This window comes from Leptosomus discolor, chromosome 1 (genome assembly GCF_034619465.1).
Source record: "Leptosomus discolor isolate bLepDis1 chromosome 1, bLepDis1.hap2, whole genome shotgun sequence".
Lineage (NCBI taxonomy): Eukaryota > Metazoa > Chordata > Aves > Leptosomiformes > Leptosomidae > Leptosomus > Leptosomus discolor.
In genome coordinates this window covers 102,203,041-102,219,801 of record NC_141391.1, presented here as the reverse complement: position 1 = coordinate 102,219,801, position 16,761 = coordinate 102,203,041, and the positions used below count along the sequence as shown (strand labels likewise).

Here is a 16,761-nt window from a genome sequence, read left to right as displayed (position 1 = left end):
ATGCAACACTCAACATTTTCTCTAAATAAATACAGAAATAAATTGCAGTTACTAGTAGGGGCATACTACAACTCAAATATTGATGTATTTAGGACAGCCTAGATTTAGTATTCCTCTTCTCTCTGTTAGAAAAATGATTTTTTTCTAACCTATCACTTGTTTTCTTTATAGCAGCTTTTTTCTTCCTTATTAAAAAAATAGATTATTATCATTAATAACTGTTGGGCATGATACTCTGATTTAGTGACATCATATAAATAGTAGTACTGGTAAGATATCGAAAATAAATGCTTGTCTTAAAAAATTAATATCCAAAGGCCTTGAAAAAAGTCTGCTGAGCATGCCTTTGTGCAAGTGAGCAATTTTCAGGGAAACCAACACAATAGTTTTAACAGAGAAAACTGGAAAAAGCATATTTGCAAGCTAAATGTAATTTTCTTCAGTGACTCAGCATACATAATAAAGTTCATGAACATCTCCTATTTTAATAGCTGCTACTTTCATTTAGGAAAATGAACATCTCATTACTGACCTCTAGTTTAATAGCCTCTTCTATTTCTGGAACCTAATTCTAAAAAGACTCCCACTATCTTTCCTAAAAAATCTTATGTACTAACCATACAGCTCCTGAAGGGCCTTTGACACACTTTCTGTTTCGATCATGTGGTAACAGTAGGAACTGGACCAAACCCTCACACCTTCATAGATCTGGAGCTGAGTTACTCTGTCGTCCTATCTGTGTGAAAAGGCTGAAGCACCTTTACCAACAGCTGGCTGTCTCCATTTTGCACATAGAGCATCTATGCAAACCTGACTTGACTATTTTTCATATCATTTATATGAAGAGTGCTTCCACTCTTACTTCAGGACATCAGACCAAAGGAGGAGAAAGAAGCAGGAGGTTTTGAAGCTGCCACACTCTTGCAAAGTGTTTCAGGCTCAGATTAAGAACACAATATAACCTTTCAGTGATAGTAATAGATCAAGCATTCAGATTTCAAGTATTTTCTCTTCATAAAAGCTTACTAGAAGTTTAATACAAAGCCAAAATAAACAAATATGTAAAATCACATTGCCTCTTTTTTTACTGTTACATTTTGAATTTGTACAAAAAAGCAACAAAGGTTACATAAGACAACAGTGATTACTTCAAAATTTCATCTTCCTTCCTGAAAAGCTCTGCTTTACACACTCGCCACAGCTGTGTACAGAACCACTATATCTCAAAGGTATTTTAAAATCAGAGCTGTCCTGCTTCTTGCCGAGCCACACTTAAGCTTTTTCAAAATGAGCTCTGAAACAAGACCAGGACCCTCCGCACGCAAAGCCTGGATTTGTTAGCCTCCTGTACTCCAGAGAGAGCTGGATGCAACCATGAAAAGTAAGCCAAACCCATGCTAAATCACATTTCAAAGTTCACATTCAACATTTAAACTCAGAGAGTACCTGCAAGATTTGTGCAAGATATATACAGGTTTTCTTAAATGTATGTGATTATAGAGGTCATAAATGTCATGCTAGCAATACAACACTAAACAAAATGCTATTTTTGTCCTTAAGGTATCTTAGCAGTCTACAATTCACTGTATCAGGACTGGATTACCTACATTATATTAATTCTAATCAGTTAAATATAAATCTGAGAGGACTTCTTACAGTTTCAACATTATGCTCTTAACTACAATGCCAGCCAAAAATGCCCATGAAAAGTATAAAGCATACTGTAAGTTATGTGAATCTTACTATCAAAATTAGATCTGAAACATTTGCTGAAAACACATATGCAAGTGACAAATACACTATACAGTCAAGGAAGTACGGAGGTAAACTTCTGATCATTTTCAAAAACACATAGCTTAAGATCTAGTAATTTCCAGAGTTAGAGTCATTCCTATCAGAGCATACTGTTGCAGGCTTGGAAGACCCAAGACCCCTGCATCAAACTGAAATTTTCTTACAAGTCAAAAAAGCTATCAAGGCTTATGTTAAATAACCTGAAACAGCACTTACATACTTTACTATTCCAGTAGTTCACAGAAATAAAACACACAAGATAAAGCATACCCTTGTTTCTGCTTGATTGAAGACATCGCTATCTGCCACACAGGCAATCAGAGAACTAAAACTGTAGTTAAAATTTCTAAAATGCATTTTGTGCTTCGCCAAAGCGACACTTGCTGTTCCGCAGAAACCAATGACTTTTAAAGAAGCCGTCGGTCCTGCAGGCAGCGTTTATAAGGGAAACAAGTCCAGCCCCTCAGAGAGAAAAAAAAAAGAAAAAAAAAAAAAAAAAGAAAGGTTTTAGAGCATCCTGTATGTGACAGCGAATTCCTGAACAAAGTCCTGCATGCTTTCAGGCAGTCAGGAACAAAATGTAAGCTGCGACTGGAAAGAGGTGACGTCAGCACATTAGTCAGCTTCCCTATGCTAATTACCAGCGCTCCGGAGGATGGAAAAAACAGCTGAGGTTTGCACAGCAGCTGCTTTATCAAGCCTCTTGCAGCATAGTTTCCACTGGTAGTAATTCCATTCAGTGCTCAGACAACATGCTCTTCACTGGAATGGGACAACCCATCTTAAGATGGAAAATGTTACTGCTAAAGGACCAAAGTCTGGAGTAATAGGCTGTAATTAGCCAGAAGGAAAATTTCAAGACTTCGGAACAGAAAACAAATCCCTCAGGGTCAATAGCTTTTGGAAATTTTGTGGAAAAAATACATGGACTGAAATTCAGAGATTAGGAGGAATTGATTTGGGAAAATACTTCCCCCCCATTACAGTGAGAATTCATTTTGAAGCCTTCTTCAAAGCAACTACATGGACTAATCACCATTCTCACTTCATCTAAAAAGTCTTTCAGAGCCCTATGAACTGTTGAGGACTTTTGTTCTGGGAAGGTTGGGGGATTTTTTTGTTGGTTTAGGGGGTTTTTTGGGTGTTGTGAGAATTTTTTTGAGGGTGTTTTTGTTTGGGTTTTTTTGAGGGGTGGGTTTGTTTTGTTTTGTTTATTTTATTTTAACAGGAGCTTCATCAGAATCCGCTGGCAGGGTTTTAAGAGACAACCTGAACTACCAACAGCAGTGATGAGATACAAAACCTACGTTCTGACACTTTCTGGTTTATTTGTATCCCAGGTTCAGAACATTTCCAAAAAAAGTAGCACAGGACATGGGGCTTTGGATGGTGGGATTTTTTTGGGTTTTATTGGGTTTTGGGGTGAGGTTTTTTAGGTTTGCCTTTATGCAGGGTTTTGTTTGTTTTTTTAAATCCAGAATCATTTTAAAAAAAAATCATTAACATTTAAAGTAATTCATTAAGTTTAAACTTAAGTTTTATAAGCTGTTTGAAACTCTCCTATGCAGCTTCAGATCAAAATTTACAATGAAGTCAAAATCGTAAGTGCATTTAGCTCACTTTACTATAACATGCGGCTACGACAGAAGCACCAAGTTTTCGAAATACTTGCAAACAATAGACAGTCGTAAGTTTAAAACCTCATTTCATAAATATTTCATCACATATAACTATTCAAATGAATAGTCTTCACTACTTCCATGGAATCTACCTTCTTGCTTAAAGTTAAGGATGCTTTTTGCGCCACAGGCTAAAATCCCCATTCAGTAGTCAAACTCTGCTATTGTAAAGTTACCTTAGCATGAAAGACTACTCAGACCAACCCCCTAGTACCTTTCCTTAGAAGCCCTCACCTAAAAATAAGCTCAGCTCAGGAAAAGAGAAGGTGCTCTGAAGTACAACTGAACAATTGATGTAGACACTGTCAGTGAGATTAAACTTAACTCCAAAAGAAAGTAATAGAAAAAAAATAACAAGCCTCCAGTGCTCCAGGAGCACCTAACATACTGGGTGCCTGAAGGACAGAAAGACAGGAAGAAACAGCAGCTCCTTTCCTCTCCCAGAGCTCCCAGGAAGATGGGATGCAGTGGCTATCCAGCCACTCAACACTGCTGAGATCTGGGCTGGGCACACATACAGTGAGAACACGTCTCAGTTCCCAAGCTCATGACCTGTACCCAGAAACACAGATACTTAAGAAGAGGATTCATAAACAGCCATCACGCCAAGCAGCGAACCACCTGAGCTCACACAGAAAATCACGCCGAGTATGTCTTGAATCCTACCCTTGCCCTGGAATTAGGTCGTCAAGTGTCTCAAAGACTTCGGAAGTGGAAGCACCAAGCATGACTCCATAGACCAGCAGTCAGGATGCTCACCTGGAAAATATGGTCATGAATCACCTGAGCATAAAAGGAAAACAGGCTTTCCACATCTTAGGTGAATGCTATAGCTACTGATAAGAAAGTAAAGAAGGTCCTCCCTTTAACTAGCTACTGAGTCAGAGTCCTTCGGCATACTCTGAGGCTACCGAGGTGTCTGCAGCATCTCTGTGGGTGACAGGTGGAAAGAATATTTACTTTGTAGAGCCTCATAGGGCCTACACAGGAGGCAGTTTGAGCTGCTCAACAGAATGAGGCCTTTGGCAACCTAGCTGCAGACCTTTATACAGCTAAGCATGTCAAAGCTTCCTAGCAGTCCAGTGACTGTAAAAGTCTTGAAAAGCCCTATTTTGGACTCCACAGCTTTAAGTAGGACAGGCATCCCTTTTTAACTCTAGGCTTACATTTTTATGACCAGATCCCATGAAAAGTTAAGACAATAAAAATACCTCTGACTGCTATCCTCAAGGCCACCTACACATTACTGAGACCCAAGGAAAATGACTTTACAAGTCTTACTACAGCCATCTTTCAAATATAACTTTGCCATCTAAAACAGGACTATAGCCTGCTGTATTAGTGTGTTAGCTGTAAACAAACCAACGACTTTTAAGAACATTTAACACCTCACAAAACAACTGTTTTTACACTGTGTTCTCCAGATTTAAAACAAATGTTGAGTCTTCTATGGATACACACTAGGTTTTTCCTTTGCCTGTTTAAAAAGACAAAGAAAGGAAACCAGTCCTAGTCTGTTCCATTTTACCACTATCATCATAATTTTTTGGTAAGGTTGTGTCACTAGTCACTCTTAAAGAAACAACTTGGGGAAAAAAAAAAAAAAAGAAAGATGGTTGCATACTAACATGCCATCACAACACAGAATAAACTGAGAACTAGTATTCGGGGGGGGGGGATCACTTTGAAGTGGTCTAATATCCTTACTGCTATGCAGTCTACAGTGTGTCAATTAGTGGATCAAATAAACTACCTTGAATTATTAAAAACAAACAGAAATACTTCCTCAAAGAAAAAAAAAATTCTCACTACCCCTGCTTCATTTAATGAAGTGTTATTTAAGGCAGCACCATTATGTTGAGATCCCTGAGCTCTGCTGTAGAAACCAAGAGTCAAAGTTACAAAACCATCATTACAAAATCCTGACAGTGTTGCAATGTTTGTTCTGTGGTGTTCGGGTCCTGTAACATTTGTTAACCACACGCTAAGGAACTGTCTGGAACAAGAACACAGCAAGACTATCACAACTTCTGGATTTGATGTTCTGATACTATCAGAGTGCCATTTTTCCTCTCCCTTGCCTTCAGAGTTTGCTGCTTTCTGTCTTCTCTTTGAGACTCCCTAGTGACCTCCAGAAAGAGAACAAGGGCAAGAAGATCACCTGCTTAAAGATATATGCTGTCATCCAGATACCAAATAATGTCTGATACTAAAGAACACAAACTTCGTCAGTCCAACAGGATGCTGCGGTACTTTGGGCAATAAGAATCAGGGAAAACCAAATGGGTAAGAACAGTATGACATGATAACACAATCAGCCCTGCTTTCTCAGCTTTCACCTTTCCCTTGAAAGGTACAGATTCTAGGGCCCAAGTTTTAAGTTGAGTTTAAAAACTGCAGACAAGATGCTCAATGAAGACCTAAAGTACTCCTTAACATTAATAGCACCTGACAACCTCCACTAGTAGCACACCCTAGGCAGAGAAATTTAAGAGACCACTTTTTGATTACTTTTGGAGGTGAAAGGAAAAAGAAAGAGTCAAATGAGCATATGGAATAGTGGGAACACAATATGATTGAGTGGCATCAATAGTTTTATAATTTAATCTCCATATGTAGTAAAACAGGTAAGGTACAGAAGAGAAAATTAGACCCCAGAAGTAGGAAAAAAAAAAGGCAAGTCACAAAAATCACTGTTCATTGCTGATAACCACATTAATAGCAAAGCTAACAAGCTGAGGAAGAAAATTAAAAGGAAAATAAATGTGTTGGTAATACTGTAAGCTCACAAAATGATCACCTACAAGCTGTAAGTCAGAATAATACAGTCCATTCTTTTCTCTCATACTTGGTGAACTTATACACTTGCCCTTGGAGGGTGCTCTTTATGTAGTCCCTGTACTCCCACTATGTGTACTTGCTGATCTTTTGCTATCAACATATAGTTTCTATTCCTGTCTTCATGTTAATTATCTTGCCTTAGCCCTTACTTACAACAGCGATAAACATCTTGAAGTTATCTAGAATGAATAATCATACTTACTGGTTTCATTTTCCTAGCGGTTGGGAGAGGGAAGGGCAAATAGTAAAAGAGAAACAGCTTCCAGAGCTATCCATGCATGTCTAGGGTCAGTAAGCTCTGCTGTGTGCACTAGCATTCAGGGAACCTTCTAACCTGCAGTGTTCTGTCACCACAGGAGCAGGGCTGCTATGTCTGCATGGGACAGGCATGCTGAAGCAGAGAATGGAAAAAGCTAATAAATGTACCTTTCTAGGACTTGGCACTCATCTAGAGTGTGTCTTCAGCATGCTTTCAGGTAAAAACAAAAAATCCCCAGCACTCAGGCCCACTGAAAAAGTAAGGAAGTTTAACATATGAAGGGCTAATGAGCACATGTCCTTGACAGTGTATTTTTCTCTACTGCCTTTAACAGCACTTGGCAAACTAACACTGCCATCAGGAAATAGTAACAGTCTCCACCATTGGAAAACCTTTGTTTCCCTGCCCTTGGGATTCAAGAAGTAGGTTGTTTTTATAGGGAGGTTTGTGTTGTGGGGTTTGCTTTGTTTTGAAACTTACTTGATGAGCAAGAGAAGTCACACCAATGCCTGCTGGCTCAACCAAAGAGCCAGGAGTGAGGGCAGTGAGAAGTCAATTGCCTTAAAATGTCTGCACAGTTCTTAGTCTCATTTTACTAGCCAAAAATAGATCAACACACACCACACCCCACAAAAATTCCCCCCAAAACAAAGATGACAAAAGAAACCTGGACATGATTTCTTTTTGCAAGTCTGACAGGATTTGTTATAAAGTAAAATTAACTGGCAGACCAATCATACTTAAGTATACTTTTCTCCTCAAAATCCTTAGAATAGCCTAAGCATTGGGAGGCTGGTGACCTTGATGTCTAATCCAGAGCACTGGAATGGCTATACACCTACTCATGCAGTCAGGCAGTAACACAGCCCGTAACTCAGCCGTACAGATTTCTCCCAGGACAGGCAAATCCAGATCAGAAACACAAGACTGTAAACATACAGTTTCTTCTGCTTTGTTGTTATGAAAAACCTTAGGGTTTTCAAAGTTGTGTACTTGTTGATTTCATATTCTACGCATTCATCAGATCATCAGAAAGATATTACAAGTGAAATAAGTATATACACTGAGTTAATACATCAGCAGAGAAATAATCTGCAACAAAACGCCTTTTCAACAAACAAAAACCAGTGTCTTCGGTATCACAGAATAAACTGCACAAATCAAATCTGCAAATTTATTTACACTAAAAAAAAAAAAAAAAAATCACACAGCACAGCAATACGAGTACACAAACTGGTTTTCCAAATTACACAGAGCTACGTGCAGTGTGTTAAGTCAAGGTAACGCCCACACAATGACAAAATGGAAAAAGGGGCATGAAGCACAGAGTTAAGACTGTCATCATCAGCTCCTCTCATTAACTTTGTTTATGATGTGGAACAGCAAACACATGACCATTCACTATTTCATATGCTTACAAGTATTTTAGTCACTGAATTTCCAGTCATAAAAATAGAGACAAAAATTTGTGCAGTTTTAACAAAATGTAAGCACTTGATTCCACACAATAGGGTACACAAAAGAAAAGCCTGTCTGTACTATATCATGTTATATCAAGTACTATAGAGGAGTGCCATTTGAAAAAAGTATTCAATGGTTGTAAACCTCTGAACTATTGGACAGTATTTTCATATCTAAAAAGCAACTTCTCAGAAATAAAGCCTGAATACTTGTCAGCAACATTTATCAGAGCACTAGTTCACCACAATTATCACTAGCATACTTGGTGTGTTAGCACGGATACTTGTTACAGATAACCATAGCCAGACTCAGCCGACAATAAAAATTAAAGAACACGTATCTGGGGTGCACCTCCATTTTAGACTTTTAGCTCTTCCAGGAAAACTTTTCCTCTTCCAAACAGAAAACAGAGCAGAGGGATGAGTGACCGCTTTCTAAAGTGTCAGGCAAAACATGTAAAAGTAAGCAGAAAAGCTATGAAGATTCTTCACCTTTACTAAGACGGTACATAGGCTTAAGATGCAAGACTCAAATACCTTTATATGCACCTAACATTATAGAAGGATAAATGCCAATCAAACCAGGTTTTTCAAAACTCTATTTCTCCTGTACTTATGTCTCTTTAAATTCATTAACTGATTCACTTTAGTTACAAAATTATCTACAGCTAATACACATATAGTAGAAAGCATATCACAAAACACCCAGTCTTTTTGCAGTAATTGGGTAGGACGACTGAAAAAGGGAAGGAGAAAGCTCTTGCAAGGTCAATCATAAATGTTCCACCCATCCTCATCACAGAGAGAATTTGATTTCAAATAATCAAAAAACCTTCAAGAAGATAAGATGCTTCCTAAAAGTGTATGAAAACACCTGAAAAAGACTCCAGCAATATTACAGTTCAATCCATTACATGTTGGGGGTGGAGGCTGCAAGAAAAAAAATAAATCAACAAAATAAAAAGCCAAAGACCAAGATGATAATCTTTAACCAAGACAAATGTAAACAAGCTCATTCCCATGGCCAGATGCAGCTGCAGTGTTGATTATTTATTTCTATTTAAGGCAGAAAGGGGAAAGGAAAGGTGACAGAGACAATAGTACAGTCTGTAAATCATCACGGAAGCGGTGCACATGCCACACTAGAAAAGGCTAACTATAGAAAGGGAAGGGCAGGAAATCCTTAAACAACTCTTCTAACTTAAACATGTTGAAGGCTTCTATAAATATAGATATCTATATAAATCCTTTCCTTAGAGCACAGATTAAAAAAAGGGGAAAGAGTAAAATTCTTCAAAGATCATCTATGTTTATTACAAACTAAAATAGAACAAGGGCTTTTAAACCAAAATATGTTAATAGGTCATTTTTGCATACAATAGAAAAAAAAAGTGTCTGTAAACTATTTACAGCAGAGTAGAAGGAAGGTATTTTTTTAAAAGAATTGTTCCTGCACCCCCGCCCCGAAACAAAGTAGTATCTCATAAGCACTGCATAACTATGAAATAAAGGAAGCATGAGGTATTCTTCCTACCACTCTAACTAGGAAAAAAACATCATCAGTCTGACCTCTTCAAGGTTATTTATTTGAATACCAGCATGGGGAAAAAATCTAGACAGTAATTAACAGATGGGTGGACTTGCAAGATGAAACACTTTAAGAAAGAAGGGACATGCTATACCCATCAGCTACTAAAACAAAAACGGCCCTTCAGATAATTATTTCTTGAGTGAGGGGGCACCTTCTGAAGATGAAGAACACTGTTTTGTAAAGAGGGAACAGCTGTAAAGTTATTTATAAGTTAGATTCGGCAGAGGGAGAGGTCCAGGGGATAGGGCACATGCTTAGAGTTGGATTCATGCATTCTTTAAGCACGTCATACATATTCTGACCCTTACACAGCTGGAGTGCTGCACTCCGATGCTGCCTCTGCACATTGTCCATGCATTAGGGTGAGACATGGGGCACTGAGAAAATGCTGGTGCTGGGCTTGTACACTGGCATCTATAAGATACCATGTTTGAAGACTGAACAGGGACCAAATCTCAGAGGAATGAGACATTAGTGTTAACCTAGATATACTTAAATGTTGACAGTGACATCAGTAGAACTATCTTCATCAGCCAAAACAAGTGATGAGGAATGGAAGTTCTTGCATGAAGGCAATTGCTTCACGACAGCTTACAAGAAAGACGTAGAGTGAAAGACACAGAAACCAAGTTCCCCAAATATCTCTCTTGGTAAGAGGGAAAAAGACCCCAGTAAGTGATTCAGCAGTGTGTCACAATCCAGTCGCACACCTGAGACCATTTTATTCAAACCCCATCAAATTGAAGCCAGAGTGGTCAAAGCTCCCCAATATCCAGATGTTCTAGTAGCAAGCACACACTTTGAAAATCATTGCCTTCCACCCTGGAGCTAGCATCCACAGCATAAATGAAAATGCTAATGCATTGAACCTAAATTTGGTTTATGATTTAAAAAACCCAAGCCAATAAACTGTGATCTGTTTAAATATATACACATATAAGTACAGTGACAAAGACACAACATATTTTACAAAATAGTTTTTAAATTGAGATGATTGTACAGGGTTATGATCCAGATTCAAATACTAAAGACTATGTCTTCTAAATATACATATTTTATAATATGTTAGAGTAAAAGCTTGATGTCAACATCCTAGTCTTTCAAATATTGCTGGAGGAAAAAAAATTCATCCAGCTCACTGGCTTTATAAAACACACGCTGATCATCACAGCAGGATTAAAAGGCAGGTGGCATTTTTTGTTCACTATGGTTCCATATCCATCGAAACTTTCAGAAAAAAAAAAAACCACAAAAAAAAGTCAAGATATTTTTATCTTACTTTGTACATTCTAGATAATGAAGGAGATAATGATAAAAGGTCAGTACAGAGGAGAAAAAGCAGAAGGAACGAATGTGTGTCAGCTTATCTTTATTCCCTAAATCATCTAAATCAAGAGTTACCATTATAAAGCATGAATCATTGCATATTAAAGCTTCAGATAAACCAATTTAAGAAGCCAAATTACTTTTTCTTTGAGCAACAAAGGATTTGTTTTCAAATCTCTTCTGAAACAGTCAGATTGTATTTTAGTGGTTTCCAGACTTATGACCAAAGATCTCTGATGGGTATTTTGGAACAACTGGTTAGATAAGGAGCTCCAAAGTTCTTTAATGCAAGAAAACTCTGAAACCAGCTGTCATTTCTACTCATGATTTTGGAGGCTGCTAGGAGCACACCACCAACCTGTCTTTTGGTATGACTTGCACCATCACCTCTACTTCTCAATTCCAGAGAGAACATTGCAATATGACATGTTCCACCTGAACAGGAAGATAAACTTCTTTACTCTGAGGGTGACAAAGCACTGGAACAGGCTGCCCAGGGAGGCTGAGAAGTCTCCTTCCCTGGAGACATTCAAAACCTGCCTGGATGCCTGTGTGATCTACTCTAGGAGGTCCTGCTCTCGCAGGGGGTTGGACTAGATCTCCAGAGGTCCTTTCCAACCCCCAACACTCTGTGATTCCACGATTCTGTCTACAATACATTAAGTGAGAATTTCAAAACAAGTGACAGCTGATGGTGGAAACCAAACCCCAGTCATTCCTGTCTGACTGTACTCAACAGAACCACAGCTTTTGAGCTGCAATGAATCTTCCACAGTTGCATTTGGGAAATCAAATCAGTTCACCTTGGCTAGTTAAACAAAACAGTAGTAAACAGGGAAGGATACAGCAGTATTCACTCCTCAGTTCCACCTGTATTTTCCTATTGGTCTTGAAATTCTGCAATCTGGAGTTTCTCCAGAATGGATTCATGCTCCTCAAAGCTAAGTAAAAAAGGCAGTTTGGGCCATCACTGCAATAAACACTTAATTTACTCCCCCAACATAACAGTAAGGTGCTACCTTTATTCAAACCAGTGGTCTTGGTGGTCCCTCCTCCCAGAAGCTCAACATTACTCTGGTAGACTTTTGAGAATTTGGGTGTAGTCTTACACCCAAAGACAATACACAGGTGTCATTCTGTGGACTACTCCCCCTCACAGATGGAGTACAGCTGATTCAAAACCTTCAAGACCTATTATTACTCTCTGATGACATTTGCTGAAGTAGCACACTGGCTTGCCAATTACTTTACAGCAACATTAGAGCGTTTTCTTTTGAATAAAAGAAATGTGGAGAATGGTTTGGAACAGTCACTCTTTCCTCAAGGGATCTCCAAAACCTGTGAGACAGTTTTGTTTAACATTCAATCAATAATTCTTCAAAGTTCCAGCCTTATTTCTCCTCCCTTGACTTAAAAATTTCACCTATTAAAGAGATGTGAATTGCAACCCAGGCTTGCTCCAATGAATGCCAGTTAACTTGCTAATTTTCTTGATCTTAATTCAACAGCTTTTCACAGGACAGAAGAAAAAAATCTTCCAGACGGTTACCTGCATTTACTGCTATTATTTCAAAACGAGAATAAAGAAGAAATCCTACTCAAATTAGTTCTTAATGCAATTACAAACATTTATTTGAAGTCTGAAATGACAGACTGCACCCTGAAGCTGTATGTCCTTTCAGCAGAAAGCCACAATGCCGGAGTTTTGATCACAGAAGTATGCATCACCCTTGGACGTCAGAGAGGTTTCTACGAAGCCAAGTGCTGAATTCAGCCATTTCTCTGCACGCAGAATCTATCCACTCCACAATTACTCCACTGAGGGATTAAAAAAAAAAAAGATTCAAATAACCCACTGATGATTTTTTTTTTAAACACAGATTCCAAAAGCACTGCCAAGAAGGAAAGTAGCTGTTTTTACTGAATAGGCTCTTACAAGATTTTCTTTTTTTAATAGGAGCTTAAAATGTATGTTGTCATGCTTGCATTATCTAGCCTACATATGTTCAAACAGAATATAAAGAGCTGTGCTCTGTCACAGAAGGGCTATTTACAGATTCAGTGTGTGACAGTTTTCCAGCCAACCATCTGAAAAATAAATACCTACAGTGTGCTTATTCCTTCCTCGGAAAAATCCATGACTTACACTTCCATTTCCAAGCATTAAACACTAAATTCCTGTTCACTGACTGGTAACATAAAAGTGGTAATTTGGAAATTCCACTACAGAATATTTGAATAACCAACTAGTCTCGTTTAGAAAACTTTTTAATATGGCAAGTATATTCCAAAATGTAAAGTCTTTTTTCAACGTTTCCACTCCTGCAAGGGATTTGCTCAAATGATCCATAGTAAATGGATTATAATTTTGCCCTCATTCAAGCATTCTAGAAGAAAACATTTTCATACAGTATATTTACTGGCAACTATTTTCCTATTCATATTAAGAACACCATTCCACCTGGAAAAATTACTTTTAAGTGCTAAAAACTAGCATCCAAAAGTTTGTAAAATTGTAGTGACTAAATAGAACAATGGACTAAAAAAAAAAGGTATCTTAGGATTTTACATGCTGACAGCATTTTAGAAGAGACAAACAAGCTCTGTTTAATTAAATTTGTTTCATTGAGAAAAATGTTTTTAGTAAGAGGCAAAACCAGAACAAGTAAATAAAACCTGCATAGCATTCTGTTAGTCCTTATGGACAGATTATTCAAACACAGGGCTATTCAGATACTGTGACACCTGTGCAAACCAGCATCTTAAACTGATCATGAATAAACCTGCTGAGGAAAGAACAGAGCCCTCTACAGAAAAAAAATCTCAAAAAACCCCTCTCTACTTTGTTCAAGAGATGACATTTTGAAACACAGTTGTTAACCTGAACTGAGCAGCCATGATACTCAGTTATCAACAATTCACCTAATGCCAACCTGAAAGTCCAATCAGCACTAGAGTTCTTCCCACTCATCTATACCTCAAAGCCATCCTGCACTTGGGAGCTACAAACCATTCAGTCCAGAGTACCTGGTGTCTTTTTGGAAAACACAAGAACAAAGCAAAGAATATTTATGACTGCCGTATACCTAGGAAGTATGTTAAAAAGCCCATAAAGTTTGTTCTCACCTGGAATGCAGAAAACAGTCATTAGTAAATAGCATCTTAAAAGGCTAGGAATTTCTGAGGAGCACTCTGTTCACTCAGAGGATTACTAAGAGCCTATAACCCTATATTCAGACATCATTCAGGGATAATCTCCTCAGGACATTACTTAATCCTTTAAAGAATGATCCAGAAAAAAGAGCATTGTTTACTGTGTTTTACTTTGAAAGAGCTCCTTCATCCAAGTATAAATCCACAGAAGAAAAATGTCCCTTAAATAGGGAGAGTTTTCTCAAAGTCATCAGACAGCAGGCAAAAAATAGGACTGTTTGGAGCCTCTTAGCGAGTTTCAGTCAAGTATGATTCCAGGATAAAGGGTTAAAGGACGGCATTTGTGATAAAGAGTTGTACGAAAATATCAGGGACTGGGCAGAGTAGCAAGACCAAGGAAGAAGCAGGCAGAACTCTGTTGTCAGCTATTCTGCTTGGCAGAAGCCAGACAGGCAGCTTATGTGGGCCTCCAGACAAGCTAGAACAAGTATCACCATATGCTGCAGGATGTAAAGAAGGGAGAATTCAGAACTTTGTAGAAGGTGATGGCCAAGGACACAAATGCAAATATGCTTAGTGTACAAAGGAATTTGCAGGCTTTAGGGGCTCACTTAATCAAAAAAAAAAACGCTATAATGAAATTCTAAAAATAAAAATCACTGAAGTTACCTTCAGAAAAAAAAAAGAAAAAAAAAAAAAAGTCTTGGTTCTCCAGGAGTTTCAGAGCTCAAAATGAAAGTTAAGAATGAGCAAAGGTTAAGGATAATTTAGAAGGACTACCTCTTAACTTGCACATAAGTGCTGAAATGCATACTGAGCAAGCAATGTGAATCTGCAAAGTGTATTTGGCATAGTATGCATGATTTTGGTTTTAAGAACGAGGGTGCAAAGGCCAGAAATGACAGAAAGAATTATGAGTTGCTATCTGGGGCATGGTAAAGCAGACAAAAATTGAGGGGAAAAAAGAATCCAAATGGACGGAGAAGTGCAGTGATAGGTCTAAGCCTGGTTCTGTATACAGAGCAGGGAGGACAGTGTTCAGCTCAATGGTATCTTATATGGCTAAGAATTAACTTTTAAAAGCCCCTTCTTGTCATTAAATGTCTTCAGATGTATTTAACTGAAAATGAGGCACCCACCCACTTTTCATATAAATTCAAAGTTAAAGTTGCCTAAATGCCGTTCCTTTACATTGCCCTCTCTCAGAAATTGCCTGTAAGTTAGCAAGACACACTCCAGTACAGCTGAACAAGAAAAATGAATGCAGCAGCTTTCACTTACTAAATAACAAAATATTCAACTGATTCCACTAGACGTAACTGGTCTAATGAAGAATATATCCATGGCACAAGCTGTTGCCCATTAAAAACCCAAACCAAACAAAGCAAAAAACTCAAACTCACCGAACAAACAAAAAAACAAAACAGAAACCAACTTCCTACACAACACCCTAAAAGAACTTGGATGCAATTGTCTTTGGCAGAACCAGCTCTCGCCAAGGAAAAGGAAGCAAAAAGTGGGACTTGACAGTCATTCAACACTCACAGCTTCATATCTATGAAAGGATGTCAGTCTTTGACTTTACTTAGTTGTTACCCTGAAAGCAAAAGCCTGACAGTCAAAGGAGAGAAGACAAGTAACAGAAGAGAGAGAGCAAAAACGGCTCCCCCTTTTAAACTATGCCAGTAGGAAAACACAGGTAGAAGAGGCAAGTTCAGGGAAGAAAGTAGAGAAATTCCCTGGGCATCTTAAAAACTTGAAGATTTCCCACAATGTACCCACACCTTTTTCTGATATTAAATTTCATATTTATTTCAAAATAAGCATTTTTAGAAAGCTATCAGAAAGTCAAAGACCAGCAACCATAACTGCTTGCTATTCTTAGCTATAGCTTTTCTTATTTATGCCACATGATTTGTAGAAAATCATGGAAAGGTGCACTATTTCCTGATAGCAGAAGGCAAAGGGTGGTCACTCAAATATTTCTTTGACTAATTCATTCCACTGGATTTTCCATAAGTGATTCATGGCTGTACTCAACTTTCCTGGAAAACATTTCACAAAGTCTGCACAGTATGTAAAGTAGTATATTCTCGTTGTCTAGTTTCTAATTGTGAATCTTTCGAGACTCTCTTTTTAAAGGCAAACAGCATGTTTTTGTGACTTCATTTTATCAAATATGATTTTGTTAATTCAAGCACACCTGTACCCGGAATAACTGCCATCATTGCAAACACGCACACACTTGTTTTCCTAAAGGAGTTACTCCAGGCTTACACATAGTTCTACTCCAACATATAACTAGACTCAGTATATCCTTTAATGGTACATTGTATCCTCTTTTGCTTGTCCTGATCCTGACATCACTATTCTATGTCTTGATTCCATTTCCAGTTAAAGTTAATGCCATAACATTGCCACTTTCCTAAATGAAAGCAGGATCAAGTCCTTATCTGTAAGCTCCTCTTAGAAGGGATTTATCACTGTTTAGATGTTGCAGCCAAAATGATACCACAAAAACCCCAAAACTATCAATAAATACAAAGTTCCTTGTTTAATAACACTGAAGGTAAGACCACGGGGACAGGTTACAACAATTTGACTGTATGTCAACCTGGAAAGCCAGAGGCTGTCAGGCTCCAGTGAAAAACTGGTTTC

At 38.0% G+C, this 16,761-nt stretch overlaps 1 protein-coding gene across 3 annotated transcripts in view; it reads right to left on the bottom strand.

Annotated features, from left to right (window-relative positions):
• Positions 1-16,761, bottom strand: part of RCAN1 (regulator of calcineurin 1) — a 38,995-nt gene that overhangs the window by 4,569 nt on the left and 17,665 nt on the right. The window contains exon 1 of one of the 3 annotated variants that reach the window (XM_009957326.2): positions 2,065-2,151. The exons of 1 other annotated variant lie outside the window; for it this stretch is intronic. In XM_009957326.2, coding sequence (XP_009955628.1) covers positions 2,065-2,151 — 87 coding nt within the window. Of the gene's footprint in view, positions 1-791; positions 801-2,064; positions 2,152-16,761 lie in introns of those variants that run through there. One more of the 3 variants, XM_009957327.2, reaches the window with a different exon arrangement.